Source organism: Lycium barbarum, chromosome 1 (genome assembly GCF_019175385.1).
Source record: "Lycium barbarum isolate Lr01 chromosome 1, ASM1917538v2, whole genome shotgun sequence".
In the NCBI taxonomy this organism is placed as follows: domain Eukaryota; kingdom Viridiplantae; phylum Streptophyta; class Magnoliopsida; order Solanales; family Solanaceae; genus Lycium; species Lycium barbarum.
Window position 1 is genome coordinate 157,571,380 of NC_083337.1, and position 19,004 is coordinate 157,590,383.

Here is a 19,004-nt window from a genome sequence, read left to right on the forward strand (position 1 = left end):
TCCCAATGTATGGTTCTCCCAAAGTTCTTTCCAAGAGAAATTTCCATGGAACAAACACTCATATTTCATGCTACATGACATTTGATCGGATGTTGAGTTTAAGGTATTATTTGATAATAATAATAATAATAATAATAATAATAATAATAATAATAGTTGTCTAGTTTAATAGAGAAATTATGTCAAAATTAAAATATCAATCAGTGATTGTGGTTCTTGGAATTTAGAAGCTACTATACGGATTTTCGTTGTTGTCGGTCAAACTGAGTAATTTGTAGAAACACAACAGAAGTTTGAGCAAGCAAGTCGTTGTAGTATAGTGGTAAGTATTCCCGCCTGTCACGCGGGTGACCCGGGTTCGATCCCCGGCAACGGCGTTCTCTTTTTTTCCTTTTGCTTCTATTTTCGACGACTTCAACTATTCCAAGATTTATGAGGCTAATTAGTCAAAGGACCATTCCCTGCATCCAGCTTAACCCCTTCGCCTATCTTGGCTAACAATTACTGTCAATCAGCCATACATATACTCTCTCTATCTCAAATTATCCGTTTAATTCTCTTTTTTTACACATTCCTTAAGAAAAATTCATTAGTCGGAGTGACTATTTTACCCTAAGTTGTTGCATTCATTAGAAGAAGTTATAGAAGTCTCACATGTAATATACATTTTCCTACGCGTTGAAGTTCATCACACCATTCAGATGATAATAATTACTCCTACTACTCTATATAAACGAAAAATAACCATTATAGTAAATAAATTCATTATAGCATACCAATATTTTATTGGATCTGTTCTTTTCTATATAAAGTCTTTTTTAATTTAATGCAGCTAATGCCACTATAAATTTCATCTCCACTATAATCCTTCAAAATACAAACTAACATTTATCAGGACTAAATCCAACAAGGTTATTAGTCAAATCATAACTAACCCTTGTCCCCTGCTGTTGTGAATTCCCAATAATTGCTAGTGATCCATCCGTAGGAGCAAACGCTAAACAGAACTTCCCCTCCGAGTCTATCGGAACAAGTGTATTCTTCGGGTGCAATGACAACTTTTTATCACCTGAAAAATGAAATGCTACTGTCGGAACATTCGCTGTTTTCATCGACGATAAATCAAAGCAAGTATCGAATAACATAAATCCATCAGTTGACGGCAATTTATCCTGAGCGTATTTTACGAATGTGTCACGTAAAGAATTGTAAACGGTGGTTTGTAGACGAGTTACTGCTGTTCCTGAATCTACGATGATTCCTCCGTGTCCAGTTTCGTCTACCTGGAAAATGTTTGCTGGAATTGGTAACATCTCGCCGCCAACACTGATTCCTTCCAGACCCACGTAGAAAAAAGTGTTCCTCTTTGAGTTACGTAGCAATGGTGCAAATACCTGTTGAAAAAAAAAAATCAAAGTTGTAGGAAATTAGAATTAGTCAGTATTTGATATTTTAATTCCTGTCTAATTAGGATTTATAGCAAATTTATATAGGAATATGTTATAGTCAAATTTATATAGGAATAGATTTTCTTATTTTGAGAGTGTTTAACCAAACTTCTTAAATCAGTTTATTTTATAAAGATCTTTTTACAAAAGTACTTTTGGTGAGAAACAGTACCTGTTATTTTAAAAATCATTTTTGAGCAATAATTAGTGTTTGACAAATTTTAAAAAGTATTCTTGGGGAAAAACTATTTTTTTTTTAGTTTCTGAAAAATAATTTTGCTACTCACCAAAAAACTTATTTTCTCTCAAAAGCTTGACCAAATACCTCAAATTTTTAAAATAAGTAGTTTTGGCCTCCTAAAGCCTTGGCCAAGCAGGCTAAAATAGGTTTTCCCCAAAATAACTTTTTTTAAAAATTACTTTTGAGAAAACTCACTTAATAACACTTTTTAAAAATTTGATCAAATAATAATCGGTGCTCGAGTGTATTTTATAAACTAAATGGTCAAACACAAAGTGAAAATACTTTTCAGCTAAGTCTTAAAATCTTTTTCCTTTCATTACCGCGTCACTAGGTCCAGCAGAATTGAATTCCAACGTGGATGAAGAATCAGAATTCTTGTCCACAAGGCAGTACGAAAACGACGTTGCATTAATTTGAGATGGAAGAGATAACGAACCACCACCAAGACCCATCAATCCAGCTGAACCAACAAACAACCCTTCATTATCATGTCCACAACCTATAGCAACATTATTAAACGAACCAGAATTCCCAAACGACACCCTTTCAGTAGCTAATTCTCCAGCAGTAAACGACCCATCTCCATACGAGACCTGATACAGACACGTGTCGGACGTGGAACAATCCGAGACATCAAGGGATGAGCATTCGGATGAGTCACATGTGACCCGGTTGTATGTTGAGGATTCGGACGGGTTGAAAATCGGGTCGGTTTGTTGGTAACATTCGGAGCAAGGTTCACATTGAAGCCAGTTGATATCACTTCCAGTGTCTATAGCCATGTAGAATTCTTTAGCAGGTTGCCCTACACCTAGCTTAGCGAAATATTCGCCACTTCCTTGACTTATTCCAGATGTAATCGGGGTTTGAATTTCTTCGGGTCGGATCATGGTTCGACCCGGTTTGGTTAGTGAGGAAACTCGGGCAGAGTCACGAGCGAGTCTTGAGAGAGTGAGAGATGTGTAGTTATTGTGTTGGGGTTTTATAAGTGAAGAACGAGGGTATATTGCTACAGAGAATGTTGAAGGAGATGAAGGATAAAGGGTTTGTTGTTGGAGAGACTTGGAGTTTTGAGAGAGGACTTGAAGGGTGCTTTGAATGGATTTTGCAACGTTGAAGGTTTGTGAGTGTCGAAGTGAAGGAATTGGTGAGCGAGATAGAGAAAAAGGAAGGAAAGAAAGAGAGATGATGATGAGAATAAAGAAGAAATTGGAGAATGATGAGGTTGCCATTGTGTAAAGAGAAATGATGAATGGAAGAAGTGAAGGTGGGAGTGGGATATAAATAGGAGGTAGAAAAGAGAAATGGAAGGAGCTAACGTCAAGCTTGTAGTATAAGGTTTGAATAACAAACAATGCATTAATGGAGGGAAAGAAGCTTTCATACATAGCAGTATAGCACTCATCGGTAAATGTTTTATCTACTTTAATAAATGTTGGTATACCTACACTTCTATATCACTTAATTATTGGTCAATTAATGCCTTTTTTTACTTTATTAAATTATTTAATCATGATAAGTTTAAATTGATTTTATGTAAAAGATATGATGCAGCTAAGTATTTATCTCATTCTATATTTATGTGAGAGATTTGGAGTATGATGGTCAAAATACTTAATTTTAACCATAAATTTAGATATAGATTCTTTAAAAAAAATTAAAAAAAAAATAAACTGCACAAAAAGTACTATTATTCATTTTAACAAATCAAGATGGATTTATTATTTTCTTCTGATATTACCTTTATCATTAATTAGTAATTACGTAACATACTGCTAATCAAGCATAGGCTTCTAAAGCATAGTTAATATAGGTAATATTTGTAAAATAAACTCGCAATAAATAATTTCTTAAGATGAATGTCAAATCAATAGAGGACTAATAAAAGTGAATGGAAGGAGTTCAAGTCAACTTAGCTAATGATTCAAAATGTTTAAAAAAGTTTCAGAAAATTGTAGTTGTTTCACTTCCCAAGCAGTAACACATTCATATAAAATGAGATGAGGGTGTAATTAGCATTACACTACCTTCGAGCTCTAAAATTGACTACTAGTATTTAAATTAGTTTGGTCAATGATTACTTTATGTTTGGGTAAAGTTGAAAAGAAAATTAATTTCTCTCAATCTGCTAAAACGGACAAATAAATAGAAATTTATTTTTAATATATTTTACAAGTAAAAGAAAACGGAGGGAGTTATTGCTATCATTACCAGTAATTCTCCAGTAATTATTCATCTATGTAAATTCTTTTATCCATATTGCGGTGAAAATAGAATAAATGCAGATAAGAGTATGTCATTAACATTTGTTTGTAAGGGAGAAATGATGAATACTCTCTTAAAGCTAGTCAAAATTACACCAAATAATTCTATCTGTAATCATCTGCTCTAATATTTAGGGAAGAATTAATATTATGGTCTTCATCTTTGTTCATTCTTTATTATTATAAAAAGAATGATACTTTCATATATATTTTTTATAAAAAAATATATAGCCACATAAAGGTATGACATGTTTTAAGATCATAAATTTTAAAAAATGTATATTCATGTAAATGTTATGATCTATTTAAGATCATAAATTTCAAAAATCACCATTTCTTTATTAAAATTTGAGGTAAGTCGAACTTCAAACTATTTTCTTAATTCACATGACGAGTATTTTCTTCAATGTTTATTTGGTCTTGGCTCAATAAACGCTCTTAAACATCCATGACAAGAACAAGATAATCTGTTAATTTCCTACCTAATTTTCAACAAGGTGTATTAATGACCTTTTTTTCTGTTTAAGTCACGGACATTTCTATTTCAATCAGACATTTTCTTTTACTATGTACTCCTTAGTAGTTGTAAGATTTAATCGCGTTATTATATAATCCAGATTTTTTTTGTCACATAATCTTTTCTTCTCCTTTTGCTTTTCCTATCTTCTTTCTCGTCCACTATCTTTTCATTCACAAAGGGCATTTCTTGAGTTCAACTGTTCAAGAAAGGATCTTTTATTTTCCTGCCCTGTATTTACTCGTTGTTTTAAGACGAGTGGTGTCCAAGTAGACCAGCTTTAGTTATTGATTTACTGATTAATAGTAGGATGTAGTTCAATATAAAAAGGAGAAAAAGTTTAAAAAAACACACACATTTGACCCACCAATCAAACTTGTAAGAGTTCAGACAGATATATTTGTTTGGTTAGTTTGAGAATTAATTACCAGCCTATATATGGTATTGGTGGGTAGTTAGAGCAATAATGTAGATTTGAGCTGCACTTAAATTCTAATGGTTCCAGGTGCAACATATACTTAAATAACAGTAGAAAAATGACTTTCTTTTTTCTCTGTTTTCTTGTTTGTTTGTGTGAGTTCAATGTTTATCCATTTATTCAACTACCAGTCCAATTTATGTCCTCTCTATAATTGTTTTCAGAGAGGTTCTGTTCCAAGTATCAGAGTTTACCTTCCATATGCTTAAATTTTTGTGCAAACAAGAAAGGAGAAAAGAGGATTTTAAAAAATTTCTACATTAAATTGAAGATACCATCTCGAGTACTTATTACTCCATATGCTTCTATACAGACAAATTGATAATCAAGACTTTGGAATTTGCTTACCAAGTGCATAGTATTTGACCCAAATTGGCCATACATATCACATTGCATATATGTGTGCATGTGGCTTTCAGCATGCTAAATGTGTGCCTTCTGCAACTACATTGCACTTATTTTGGTTAATTATGAGAAGAGCTCAGTTGACCGTTCCAGTAGATAAGCAGTAAGCTAAAACTTTGAGTGTTCTCGAGAAGTGCAGGCATAGTTGGGTTTATATCGAATAGACAAGCAGTTAGGGACCGTTCCATTTCAATTGTCGTTTTAGCTGTTTTCATGTCCATTAAGAAAAACCATAAGTTCAAGGTTTACTTTACTATATTACCACTATTTACTAGCTATTTTTTAGAATTGAGTAACATTAAAGGACTACTTCTTTAATGTTAAAGGATCGGAAACAATTGTCAACTTTGGTCTTGCTTTTTTAAAGTGACACTTATTTTGTGGCAAATTTTTTAAGTTAAAGCAACCGTTAGAATGAGACTAAGGAAGTATTACTTTTATTATGTATATTTGTGTTGTGCTATAAGGTTCTGACATATTATCTGTCTTATAAGGTTCTTACATATTATCTGTCTTATAAGGTTTTTGCATACACTCCTTGAAGAGATATTATTTAATAGCGCCAATCATAAGAATATTTGTCAAAATATTTTCTCTCTCTCTTAAATATCTTAGGAGTATTTAAATAACACTTCACTAATCATAAGCTGTCTCATCTGATATTGGTCTATTTTGCTAGAGTTAGATGTGAATCACATCATGTGACAGATGTGATTGGATCGCAAACATTCTTGAGGCTAGCAATACAAAGACTTGATTCTTTTAGATTAAGAACACATGAGCTAAAAGTAGTAGGCGTGTCAAGCCTGAGTTTGGATTAAAAAAGAAAAGCTAAATTTTAACGTAAAAACCATGATCCTTTAACTTCAAGATGCTTTTTAATTTTATGTGAAGTCCAAAAAACATTTTCACAATAGATCTCCACTAATTTAAATAGTAATGTCATGGATGCTGGATCTTCTTCTACCGCTATTGTTGGAGTACAAACGGTTAAAGTACTTTTGGGCATGGCTAGCCACTTGGGATGGTGTCCTCGATATCACAAAGTTCCTTGAAATGCTTCTCCAATCTCCTTTTCCGTACGTGTTTAAACCAAGCAAGAATAACCTACAGTATAACAGTGTAAAAGTTAGGTCAATAGAGTAATTTTCCTTTCCCTTACACTTTCAGCAGGTAAATTCAACAATGCTACATGGTCTACCCCATGGAGGATTGAAGATGTTAAAGAAATTAGATATTTTTAGGAGTCATGTTATCTGACTATCTTCATCAGACACTGCTTTAGGGAGGCAAATTAAGTTACAAAAATGACCTCCTTAAGTCATAATTTTGACGAAATGCACATAGATACTCTTTTCAACAGGACTCTGCCAAAACATGTTAAAGGCCTTCTCAGCATGGATAGATGGCAATTACCCTTTTTCCAAGTTAAGAAGAGAAAATCAAGCTTGTTGGTTTTTGGACTAACTTGAACTCTCTTCTTTTTGTCAAATTTTTTTGCTTTTTTGTTAGATGAGATATGCAAATGCAATTCTCAAATTAGCAAACCTGCTAAGCAGTTTCTCTCTTTTTTGTACAAAGAAAGCTAGGTTATCCCCTCCTCCTTCAATGTGGTTTTTGCACCCATGATAATAAAATTGTGACTCAATTTAGAGAGAAAAAAATCCAACAAGCCGTGGTTTGATGAGAGCTAGTTAGCTAGTTCACCAAAACAACTGAAGTTACTCACTTTTGGCTTGGAATTAAGTATGAGTAACTTGTGCGCACTCAGATATAGTGGCAAGGTGCGAGGAGGGGGTGAGCGTTGTGTTGAGAACTGGGAAGAGACCGTCACTGTGGTAGACACTTATGAATTAGTTACCTCCATAAAAACTAAAAATTAGAAAATTGAAAAATATCTCTCATTCATACCAAACACATCCTTCATTGGTTATGCATATAGCTTAAGGAGCCTTTTGGTTAAAGACAAGTTATGCTGGGACAAAAATTATAATGCCGTATTAAAAATGCGAGGATCGTATAATGCATGATTAGTAATGTACGATTGTATACTGTGGAGATTACTTGTTAAATAGTTTGAGATATTAAACTATTCAAAGGATAATTTAAAATATTTCTTACCACTTTGACATTTTAATTCATGTATTACCTATATTTTTACTTCACATACTACCCCGCATATTTTGAGGAAAACACAAATAATAACCTCAAATATTGTATAATATACTGCTGGATTTTATGTGAGAATTAAATCTCAACCAAATGTTGTATAAATTAATGCTGAGTGATTTTTAATCCCCTAAAACTACTCTACTGGTTACCTGTGCTCTTCTTCAGTCCATGGCATCCCTTTTCGTCTCTCTTGGTACTGGGCTGTGCCTCCAAGCCCATTTCCGTTCGACTGCCAACCAGAAACTCTAGAATAGCCATGGCCTACAGTGTAATTGGGAATTGGAACATACCCATATTCAATGGCGGTTACATCATCCACTAACAATTGGTAATGTCTCTTCAGCTCTTCAGTGGTTTTACTTGGGACCATCAAAGCAATATTCTCCCATTGCTCTTTGGAGTCATCAATACAGTGCAAGGCAATGGCATTCTCAAAGGCTATTTCTTCCTCTTTGCTCCACACTACTGAAGTTAGGATTGACATGTTTTTTTGTGTAGATTTATAGTCTGTTTGGCCAAACTTCTAAAAATAGCTTATTTTAAAAAGTGTTTTTTTCAAAAAAGTATTTTTGGCTAAAAATAGTTTGTGTTTGGTCAATTAATTTAAAAGTACTTTTGAGCAGCAATTAGTGTTTGATCAAGCTTTTAAAAAGTATTTTATGTGTATTTTTTTCAAAAGTGCTTTTGAACAAAAGCTATTTTTTTTTAGCTTCTGAAAAACTATTTTTGCTACTCCTCAAAAGCACTTATTTTCCTTCAAAAGCTTGGCCAAACACCTCACTTTTTTTTAAATAAGCACTTATTGAAAAAATAAATATTAAAAAAATAAGTACTTTTAAGGGAAAAATAAACTTGATCAAATAGGCTATTAGGAGCACAGAAAAGAAAGGGGATAAGAGAGGTATTAGAGAGAAGAAAGAGTGCAATATATGAATGGGGTTCCAATATACAAATGGGCTGTCGTGTTTGTAGGACTAGTACTTATCCAACTGCTCGTATAATTCATGCTGCTACTGCGGACATTTCGGCATTACAACTCATTCATATGACTCTGGTACCTGTTTCAAAGAACTTAGTCGTACTAGGTGTCTTTTGATGTAGGACTTTCTCAAATTAACTTGTACCTAGTGCTAGTATGAGAAAAAAAAAATCACAAGGCATTTGGCTTTTAGTTCTCATTTTCTCGTAATTTCATCATCATCCCTTTGGTAAGAGGCTAATCCAAAAGAATTACGTTAAGCTAACAACATTGGCAGATTACATTGACACCACCCTCTAGGAAATAAAGGAAAAGGACCCAAAAAAGGATGAAATTTGTTTAAGGTATAGTTTGCAAATCATTTTTTTAAACCATGCTAATTCAATAGAACCAATACACACATTATTTTAACAAAGTGTAGTACAGAAAGGGAAGCTTTTGTGTTTTCTAGTTTTGCATTTAGGCTTTTGGGGGAGGGGAGAGGTTGTCATTGCAGAGGAACATTTCAATAGACTACTACCAGTGTTAGTCTGCTAGATGACCATAACATAACGTTTAATATAATCACAGGATGCATACAAAAATAATTACAGCGGATCATGTTCGGGGTAAGGATTTGAATGAAACTTCAAAATTTGGCCTAAGTTATATCCACAAAAAACCACCAGTGTCATTCTCCCACCCCAAGCTTCACAGAGTAGAAGATAGTTCTAATCTGAAGAACTAAAGAATTGCTGGAGCCACTGGCTGTCAACTGCATCCTTCTCCAGGTTGGTCTTCATTTTGCTCAACTGTTGCAAGGCCTGCTTTAGATCCATCTTATCCAGTGGCAGCTGAGTGAAATCCTGTAAGAATTGACGAGCTCGGGCAGTACCTCTAGACACATCATTGGGGTCAAATTCTCTCTTCCGTTTTGAAGCTGCCTGGAAGAATAACAAAATCATTTATATATCCACGATAACTAAAAGTTTGAGGGTAGTACTATCGAATGGTATTTGAGCTAAAATGTTCTGATTACATGTCCCCTCCCTCAAAGAATACGTGGGGAAGTCAACAAGCAGCGGGGTTAAGACAAGGGGAAAACAGAGTAGCAATGGCTGCTTCAATTACAGGTAACTTCGCGACTATATTGGTTTCTAAGAAGGCAGTAGAGCATGCAATTGCTAAGTGCACCCTAATACACACCCAGAAAGCAATAAGGAGCAGATCAAGATGTCAAAAAAATTTACCATATGACACCATTGACCATTCATAAGTATCAAATAGTATTTGAATGATTAAGATTACCCAACACTTAAATAACAAAACGTCCACTTTTACATTACAGCCTATAGCTAGACTCATTTAGTAATCTTGCATATGATTTTAAAACAAACGAGATTTTAACAATGCCTCCAGACGGTGTGCCAACTGCCAAACATGACCCTAAATTTAAAATGGAAGGAAGCAGAATTTTTAATGATACTTGTGATGAGCATAGGAAAGTAACCAAAGGAAAATACCTCTTTACAGTCATTTGGAATCATGGCATTAGGAGAGAAATCCTCCAATTCAGATGCCTTTTCTCTGGCCAGGGCCACAACACTCTGTGGAAAATTGGCAAACTCTGCGACGTGAATACCAAAACTTTGATCACAAGCACCTGGTTGAACCTGGAAAGGTACAATGGTTAGATGCTGAGCAACTGCTCACATTCTTTTTTTTTTTTTTGATGACATGGGAATCCGCAGCCGCTACCCTTCGGGTGCGCACAAGGTAAACCCAGCTCCTGTGTAATAGCTCGCAAACCACACGAGAGAGGTAACCCGCACTAGGCAAGCCCCGTGTGACGAGCTCGACCCAAAAGGCAAATCCCCTGCTGTCGTAGGCAGGAGGTTTCGAACCTGAGACCTCCATTATGAGAGGTCCATGCTCAACCAAGTGAGCCACCCTTGAGGGTAACTGCTCACATTCTAAAAAGCATAAGAAACTAGTTTTCCAGTCGGTGTTTACAAAGTTCAACAATTTTAGAACTTGTGAAATCAACTAATTCAAGTGATGTTTTGATTGATTGGTGCGCTCACCAAAATAAACTTCAGATTGCATGCGAAGCCCTAACTCATAAAACAGATTCTGACATAAATAGGATACTGCAATATACTAACTAAGCACTTAACAGGAAGTGCTCACTGATCACCATAAGATGAATTCAGTGAGCTTTTAAGCAGCATTGTCAGATCACATGTTAATAAAATGTCACAAGTGTTCTTTTTATCATTTTTCTGATCAATAATATCTGCACTTAAATATTATTGATATAATTTGTGTTAGTGTTGATTCATGATACCTAATTATGAGCATACAGGTAGATGATGCCAAAATAAAAGCACTATATTGCTCCCTAATACAAAGTCACCTGATTCTACCAGTATCGACAGAAACAATCATCCCTACTACCATCAGATATCAGTGTCAACCACACTGCCTGACTGCCATATCTATCCTAGTTAAATTTGAATTTCTTTAAGCTGAAGCATCCTGTCAACTAGTATATGTATTCTCTTCATTCTTGCTCTGTTTATCTGGAAAGTATCCAAGCACAGAAAGGCTCATATCATATCAGTGTACTTGGTTGTATCAGTCCAAGTACATGAGTGCATGTAAGATCGATCTTTCTGATATCCATATAAGCTGCCACTCCACTTATGTGAGTGGTACAAAAGTTCTCTTATTATATATTAATATCATCCTAAATAAAGATCAAACTTTCTCAAACCTGGCTGTTACAAGCTAATCAGGAATGAAACTGTTTTTACAAGTAAATTAGGAAATAAACTACTTATAGCACTTTAAAATTACTGGCAGATAACGAGAATGAGTCAGAAGTAGCCAGAAAGAGAGGAAGATAAGCATACCTTGTAAAGCATAGTTAGCTTGCGACTAGAAGAGTCAATGTGTGCACTGACATGAAAATTTGCTACACCAGCAATTTGCTTATGCCCATTGCTTGCATTCCCAGTGGCCAACGCAGTCAGCTCATGAAAGTGAGTGGCAAACAATGTTGGTGCTTTAATTTCTCCAACAATGTGCTCACAAATAGCCCAAGCTAAACCTGATAATGTGAGTAAAATACACGAAAACAGTTATGAAGTAGTGGAAAAACAACCAGATGACATAACAGAGTTGCCAAAGAAATAACTCTAGCTCAGCAAGGTTCACGCTCAAAAAGAGAACCCTCAAAAGTTAAAAAAAGACATAACATTCTTTCCAGTGCCTGCAAATATTTTAGGATGCAAACAAGGAGGGGTTTAGATTAGTATGGTTCCAAGCTGATTGTATAATATTTGAAACCCTAATCTCATACAGTGGAAAAAATGGAAGAGAACTAACTGCTCCATGGTAAAATGATTGAAAGGCTTAGGTCAACAATTTTTTCGGCACTTGAATATTTGACTAGCCCATTCTGCCTTCATTACACTCAAATAGTTTGCCATGACGCTGAGTTAAATCTGGCTTTTACAAGCCTGTGTAGGCCTAGGTTATGGAAGAATAGGCATCAAAATAATCATCATGCTTTATCACTAATTTCATTGATCTTGTTGGTAGTAGAGAGTACAATAGTTAATTCATACGCCATGACATAATACAATAAGCATGCCAACCGAAATAAATCATCCTATTTCATTTTCAATGATAGAAGGGTAATCTTATATCTAATAAAAAGGCAGACTTATGTGAAAGGTAGCATGGAATGGTTCATTCCGAGTCACGTGGGAAACAAAGGTATGAACCCACTTCCAGAGTGAAACTCGCTTGCAGAACCAGAGACCGAAATTAATCGTATATGAAGAAAAACAAAATGACAAGAACCCCAAAGACAAAAAATAAAGGTGATCATGTGAGGTCTTCATTCTGCTCATTAGCTTGTGCTTTCATTTTTTTTGCATTATCAAGTCTTTGAGCCCTTTACAAACACACCTTGCAGAAACATATATACTAGAATAAGGTGAAACTCTGAGCATTTGACTCCGTAGGAGTTTGTTTCCTACTTAGTTTAGATGTTTGCAAGACAATAAAGAGCAGAGCATAGCCTTTGCAGAGCTTATGACAATTGCCAGTTACTTTCATGTATACTCTGTTCACAGCAATCAGTAAATGTCAAATTTTCCTTAAGTAGTCCTACTATTTCAAATGTTTGCCTGCATTGCCTTTGCTAACATGCATTAGATAGCCCAAAATCACATTTTAGTATAACTCGCTTTAAACTTCATCAAATCACCAAATTATAGATTTAGCGAGAAACATCATGAGTAATACCGTTATTCCGTGACAAGAATATTTACCAGAAACCATATAAGGAGAAGGCACATATAACGGTTTTTTACTCTGCTAGTGTTTTCTTTCCTGTGTGGAAAAGAATGTTTGAACAAAAAATCTCACACCAATTAAATTAACTCAAGTATCAGCAGAAGCTTCAAATGGATTACATGACGGGTCCTGGACATCTATATTATGTAATGATGCAATACAAGAGAGCAAACCAAGTCAAGCAATCCGAGGATTGAAATTTTAAGAAAAGATATTTACATAAATTCACAAATCAAAACTTACCAAAGCCATCATAAGTCGATGTCCCACGGCCCAACTCATCAATTATAATCAATGATCTATCAGTGGCTCCTTTCAAGATCGATGCAGTCTCAAGCATCTCTTGCATAAAAGTAGAAACTCCCCTCAGCTGATTCAAAGAGGAGGAAGGAGAAACACAAGCCTCTTAGTTCCTTTCATTATTAAGGAAATCAACAGAACTAATAAATAAACAAACAATTTATTTGGGGCAAATGGCAGATTAGATGAAAACCAATTTCTAGCACACGATGAATAAGCCAGTAAGATGAAAGAAAACCAATTTCTAGCACACGATGAATAAGCCCAGTAAGATGAAACTTATTCAAGCTAATTTGACATGTACATTAACTATGTATCGGAAAATGAGACACTTACAGAAGTAAAAGGGGGTGGACTTTTACGACATCAGCATATAGTTATTTATAGGCTGGATCAATCAATCATGCTTCAATGCCAAACTAGTTGGATGAACCCCAAAAAATATGAAGGGCTAGCAAGTTATGTATCGACAGGCACCTTATTGAGCAATTAGATACTTAAATTCTAGATATGCAACAAGAATATGTTGTCTCACCTGGCAATCTCCAGCGCCAACACGAGCAAAAATGCAATCACGAATAGAAATGGTAGCATTGTCACACGGAACAAAGGAGCCAACTTGGGCCATCAGGACATTCACACCAACCTGTTAGTGCAAATTTGCCAAACAATTCAGACTTTTTTTAGAGAGACAGTTCTAATATAGGAATAATGCATGATTACAGGAAAATACTGGAATGCAAATAAAATCAGATCTTCAAGCAACTGATTATGAATTCTGTGAATAACTGAATATACAGGATCAGCCTCACAAGCAGGAATAGCCAAAAAGCAATTCTCAGTTACATTTATATGATAAGACATCTTGTCCCTCACATACCTAGTGAGATTGTAAACAAGGCAAGAATAACTTTCAGCAAAACAATAACTCACACCTGCCGAATGTAGGTCGATTTTCCACCCATGTTAGGGCCTGTAATAATCTGAAACCAACTCTCTCCCCTGACCTGGGAAGATCAAAGAGGTAGGTTATAAGCCCCTCCAGACAAAATATCAGAGACCAGAACGTTTCAACATTACAGAACACATACTAGTCTACAGTCATTAGGGATGAAGTTAACCCAGTCTTGAGCTTCCACACAAGGATGCCTACACCCTTCAAGTATAATATCTCCCGTATCCTATATGGCAACATCACCAAATTAGCTGTATATAATTTACTTAACATGACATCAGTAGCATGTTACACGAGAAGAGAAAAAATGTCCCTACTGGAGGAGTGATACTTGGTCTTGCATAGGCAGTTGGGCAACTGGAAGCCAAATCCGCAAAACTCAGTAGCACATCCAACTCAGAAAGTGAACCAGCTAGACCTTCAAACACCTGGAAAGCCAATACTTGGTAAACCCAAATAAATGGGCTAGGCAAGAAGAGGAGGCTCAACCAAAATATATCAAATAATATACATACCTCGGAGAAACTCACAACTGTTTGAACTACACGAGCTACCAGTTCTTTCTGACAGCTCTTATACTCTTCTACGATCTTCTGGTACCGATCTCCTAGTTTTTTGAGTTTTGTATTGGTAAATTTTACTCCATCCTTACGTGTTTCAAGAACAATGTAGTGAGAATTTAGCTGCTTCCTCACTTTTGGTTCTTCTTTCTTGGTAATTCTGAAGACATGTCCAAATTGTGTTCCTTTATCTAGTTTAAGAGACTTATCGATAGGTAGATCAAGATCATTGGCAGTTTGTTTGTGCAAATTATGAATCTGTCCCTCCAATGTCTCTTGCTCATCCTTCAGAGCAGATAAACTTGGGTCATATGCAGCAGAAATCATGTATTCTCCATTCTCAAGTTGATCAAGGTCAACAGCAGTTTCCACAAGAGCAATGAACTTATTCAGGTGATTATCATCACTCCATTTCTCAAGAGGATCAATATACCTTTCCCTGATAAGTGTGGCAAATTGCCCATCATAACGTTCCAAAACGCTTTTGATAAATGGTATTCTGATGCTTGACTGCACATGAAGAAAAGAAAAGTTAAGCCAGGACCAGTGTATTATTTAGCTAAGAAAGAAGGGATTAAAGTCAGTTGTACTTCTCAATGTATAGTTGATTGAAATCTACGGAGTCTAGGCTAAAAAGAGAGGGATAAGGGAAAAGGAGAAAAGAAAAAGAACCTGATAGAGTTTTACAACGTGCAGTAAACTGGCTCTTTTCCTCTCAAGATTGCGTGTCAGCCGCTCAATATCTGAAATTCTTTTCAGATGCTGCCTCAGATCTTGGCGAAGTGCAGCATCCTCCACAAATGCTTGAACTAAATCCAGTCTACAGTTAATCTCATCTACATCTAATAACGGCTGTTTCAGCCACATGTGCAATAACCTTTTACCCATACCAGCAGTACAGGTTCTATTCATGAGACCGAACAAGCTAAAGTTTTTGTTAGCATCTGATTTGCTCTCCATGACATTCAGTGCTCTCATAGCAGCAGAATCTAATCTCATGTAACTATTGAGGTTGTATTGTTTGACTCTGTAGTTTCCATAATTGCTCTCATCTGCAAGTAGTTCTGCATAGGAAAGTATGCACCCTAAAGCACCTGCTGCAAATTCGAAACCAGAGACTAAATCACGAACAGGTTCTACTGAACCCTTGACGAGCCTACCAAGATCCTGTACCAAATCCCTCCCTTTAAATTCAGTTTTCTTTCTTTCAGTTACCATCACGCCACATCTCGATATTGCATCATACAGAGGTCTGTATTCACTGGATTTCCCAGTCTCTGTTGGTACAAGACATTCTCTGCAACCAAGAGCAACCAAAGCAGACTCCAAATTGGTGAAGTGGCTATCGTCTAGAAATTCTGCTAAACCAAGGACTCTCTTAGTAATATCAACATAGCCTAACCCAACTGTACAGCCGTTCTGATCAAAGTTTGGAGCAAGAGCAACAATCGCCGGAGAATCTTGCATTTCATTATTAGCAAACAGAATATCCTCAAAACTTCCAAAATTTCCAGGAGTTCCACTTTTGACCAGTCTCCAGTTTGAGCCACTGCCCTCATATAATTCAAGAGTACGATCCATTCTCTCCAAGAGAATGTCACGAGCTATTGTTTCAAACATATTTCTACTCACACTAACACTGGAAAGAGCACCAACTCCATTACCCAACTGTCGTAAAGCAGTTGTTGTATGGTAATATGTCTTTGCAATGAAAGTTGCATCATCTCCATGAGCAGTATAATAGTCCTAAAAGGAGAGGAATAGAGGATACATTTAATACTCTACAAAAGAAGAGCTGCACGCTGGTACCAGAACAAAAAAGGATTTCTGGTCAAACCATGAAGGACCAATTGATCACAAATACATGAACTTTCAGACTTCAGAGAGCAGATTTCAAACTAATAGCACCCAATAACCAGACAAAAAATAAGACACAGAGACAGAAAGAAATTTCAACAGGCTATTCGACCAGCCAACAATAAGGTGCCGTTTGGCCATAAAAATTATTCACTTTTTTCTGGAATTTTTTTTCACTTTTTTTCGAAATCAGCGTTTGGCCATGAAAATTCCGAATACAACTTGAAGTTATATTCCGGAATACCAAAAACTCAAAAAACTTGTTTTTCATCACTTTTTTCACTTTTTTACAACTACATTTCACCAAAAACTACAATTTCAAAAACTATGGCCAAACACAACTCCAACTCCAACTCCAAAATTCCCAAAAAAAAAAAAAGTGAATTTTTTTTTGGTATCTATGGACAAACGGGGCCTAAATATAGGTGCGGGAAAGACAAAACGTCTGGCTCTGCTGCCCCACCTTAAAGGCAGCATGACAAACAAAATAAAAAGGAAATAACTATCAATTAATGGACTTCAGAGAAAAAACTGAGACCTACCTATTTCAGACAGAACTACAAGCTTAAACAAAAGGCGTAGTATGACAAGCATAAAAGAATGTAGTCATTCATTCAAGAATCTCAAATAGCACTTTAAAGAAAACAAAATAACTATCCATAAATGTAGCTGCGAAGACAAATAATAATGGCAAGTGCAAAGGCCCCCAAGATTGCGTTCCCGGGGTCAATAAAGTTGGAACAAAGACCACGAGAGACCAGGGTTAGAATCCCCACAGAGCCAAAAAAGAGCTAGGCATTTCATTTCATCTTCCTAAATCTTGGTGGGCAAAATAACCCGAACCTTGGACGTGCAAGTTGGTGCGGATACCACAGCTATTACAAAAAAAAAAAAAAATACTCCCTCCATCCATTTTTACTTCTCCATGTTTGACTTGGCACACCCCGTATGGAGCAATAATTAAAACAACATTTTTACTATATCACCCCTAATTATTATAAATCATCTAAATAATTGAAATCAATCAAACATACTTCAAAAGTTGTGCAGTCACCAACAATTCCTTTAAGTTTCCAATCCGATAATTAATGATAAGGGTGAAATAGTTATAAAATGATAAATTATCACTTGATTTTTCAAACTGAACAAGTAAAAGAGAACATGTATTTTTAGTATACTGGACAAGTAAAAATGGACAGAGGGAAAAGAGAATGCTCACCCGACGATCGAAGAGACGAACTGCCCTAGGGTCCTGCAACACAATAAAATTAAGCGAACCCTCTTAACATTTTTCACTATAAGTGTGGGTGAGCATACTATTTGAATAGAATAAGTTTTTTTAATGAATAGCTTACCTTGGGTAGGGTTTTGAAGAATGAGAGAAACCCTTGAGCTTGCCTAGCATCTAAAAGGAAACCATTCACAATTAACAAATATCAATTAATCGAACAAAACTAAATCCCAACCGCTAATATGTATACTCAATATCCATTTACTAAAATCTGATGAGAAAAAAACATAAAAAGTTAGAGGTAGCGAAAGACTTGTGAGAATAAAATAGAACATTTAATGGATTAGGGGTTTTACCAAGTTTAAGCTCGGGAAGCTTGCCTTGTTCCTCAAACTTTTCATCCATTTCTTCTTTCACCTTTTTTTTTTTTTTTTTTTTTTTGGACAAAGGACTACACACTGTAATGAGGAGATAGGGGATGTGGATTGGCGGGAAATATAATGGCGAGTATCTTGTATTCCTTTGAGATTCTTGATTCTTGTGCTAGGAGTATGTATGGGCCTATTGTATTGTGTCGAGGCCAGAGCTAGGAAGAGGGCCCCCAAATAATCGGTTGGACTGGACTTCCCTTTTCGCCTGGGCTGTAGTGTACATTTGGGACGAAGTGCACACACATCCGATTCAAGACCACCGTTTAAGTCATATCGCTTAAGAAATTGCATGTTTTGTCCACTTTTGAACAACTTCTATGCAGTGTTTAGGGTCATTTGCACTTTTGTCTCTATTTTTCGCTAGTCTTTAATTATTGTCTCTCATAATAAATAACTTTTTTGCGGCCGTAAGTTTTTATTTTTACATTATAATATTTCATAAGTTATGTTCCGTGCTCTTAAATAATTTATGCCCCGCTAGAAATAAGTTCAATTTTGAAGGACAAAAATTAAAGACCAGTTGATATGAAGGACAAACCATGCAATTTCGTGGTGTTTGAAATTAGGGTTGACAAAAGCCAATTTCAGACAAAACTCTGAAGTTGTGTATGGATGAATTTCAGGCACATAAGGCTAAAGTTTAATTATTTTTGCTTGAACTTCAGCCATGTGCAACTGAATTCAGTCATTTTTTTATCTAAAATTTCAGTCATTTTTGTCGAAGCCATGCACATATGACTGAAGTACATCAATTTTGCCTGAACTTCAGCCATATGAAATTTCATAAACTGCATGTATGAAATTGGTCCGAAGCAA

At 35.6% G+C, this 19,004-nt stretch overlaps 3 protein-coding genes and 1 non-coding gene across 4 annotated transcripts; 1 reads left to right on the forward strand and 3 right to left on the reverse strand.

Moving 5' to 3' along the window:
- The first annotated feature begins 305 nt into the window (after positions 1-305).
- TRNAD-GUC (transfer RNA aspartic acid (anticodon GUC)) lies at positions 306-377 on the forward strand. The gene has a single exon. It is a non-coding gene; the product is annotated as a tRNA-Asp (tRNA).
- Positions 378-747: 370 nt separating this feature from the next.
- On the reverse strand, positions 748-2,962 carry LOC132600033 (protein ASPARTIC PROTEASE IN GUARD CELL 1-like). Its single transcript, XM_060313171.1, has 2 exons — positions 2,013-2,962; positions 748-1,394 (listed from the first exon to the last, which is right to left on the reverse strand). Exons 1-2 carry the CDS (start codon positions 2,922-2,924, stop codon positions 882-884), a joined length of 1,425 nt encoding a protein of 474 aa, XP_060169154.1. The 5' UTR covers positions 2,925-2,962; the 3' UTR covers positions 748-881.
- A 3,108-nt stretch (positions 2,963-6,070) lies between these two features.
- On the reverse strand, positions 6,071-8,227 carry LOC132600044 (transcription factor SRM1-like). Its single transcript, XM_060313179.1, has 2 exons — positions 7,678-8,227; positions 6,071-6,463 (listed from the first exon to the last, which is right to left on the reverse strand). The coding sequence occupies exons 1-2, from the start codon at positions 8,010-8,012 to the stop codon at positions 6,286-6,288; spliced, it is 513 nt and encodes a 170-aa protein (XP_060169162.1). The 5' UTR covers positions 8,013-8,227; the 3' UTR covers positions 6,071-6,285.
- An 805-nt stretch (positions 8,228-9,032) lies between these two features.
- LOC132600055 (DNA mismatch repair protein MSH2) lies at positions 9,033-18,265 on the reverse strand. The gene is made up of 13 exons (XM_060313190.1): positions 18,114-18,265; positions 17,882-17,931; positions 17,746-17,778; positions 15,342-16,415; positions 14,625-15,179; positions 14,427-14,537; positions 14,246-14,335; positions 14,090-14,161; positions 13,690-13,800; positions 13,098-13,224; positions 11,402-11,598; positions 10,010-10,159; positions 9,033-9,430 (listed from the first exon to the last, which is right to left on the reverse strand). The coding sequence occupies exons 1-13, from the start codon at positions 18,160-18,162 to the stop codon at positions 9,218-9,220; spliced, it is 2,832 nt and encodes a 943-aa protein (XP_060169173.1). The 5' UTR covers positions 18,163-18,265; the 3' UTR covers positions 9,033-9,217.
- Positions 18,266-19,004: the final 739 nt, after the last annotated feature.

Bases quoted from the DNA above. Each gene is read 5' to 3' on its own strand.
- LOC132600033 (XM_060313171.1), bottom strand. From the start codon at position 2,924: ATGGCAACCTCATCATTCTCCAATTTCTTCTTTATTCTCATCATCATC. The intron at 1,395-2,012 runs GTAATGAAAGGA...TTTTTTCAACAG, and splicing joins CTGCTGGACCTAGTGACGCG to GTATTTGCACCATTGCTACG.
- LOC132600044 (XM_060313179.1), bottom strand. From the start codon at position 8,012: ATGTCAATCCTAACTTCAGTAGTGTGGAGCAAAGAGGAAGAAATAGCC. The intron at 6,464-7,677 runs GTAACCAGTAGA...GTTATACTGTAG, and splicing joins TGGACTGAAGAAGAGCACAG to GTTATTCTTGCTTGGTTTAA.
- LOC132600055 (XM_060313190.1), bottom strand. From the start codon at position 18,162: ATGGATGAAAAGTTTGAGGAACAAGGCAAGCTTCCCGAGCTTAAACTT. The intron at 14,538-14,624 runs GTATGTATATTA...TTGGCTTTCCAG, and splicing joins CAGTTGTGAGTTTCTCCGAG to GTGTTTGAAGGTCTAGCTGG. The intron at 14,336-14,426 runs GTAGGGACATTT...GTTGCCATATAG, and splicing joins GACCAAGTATCACTCCTCCA to GATACGGGAGATATTATACT.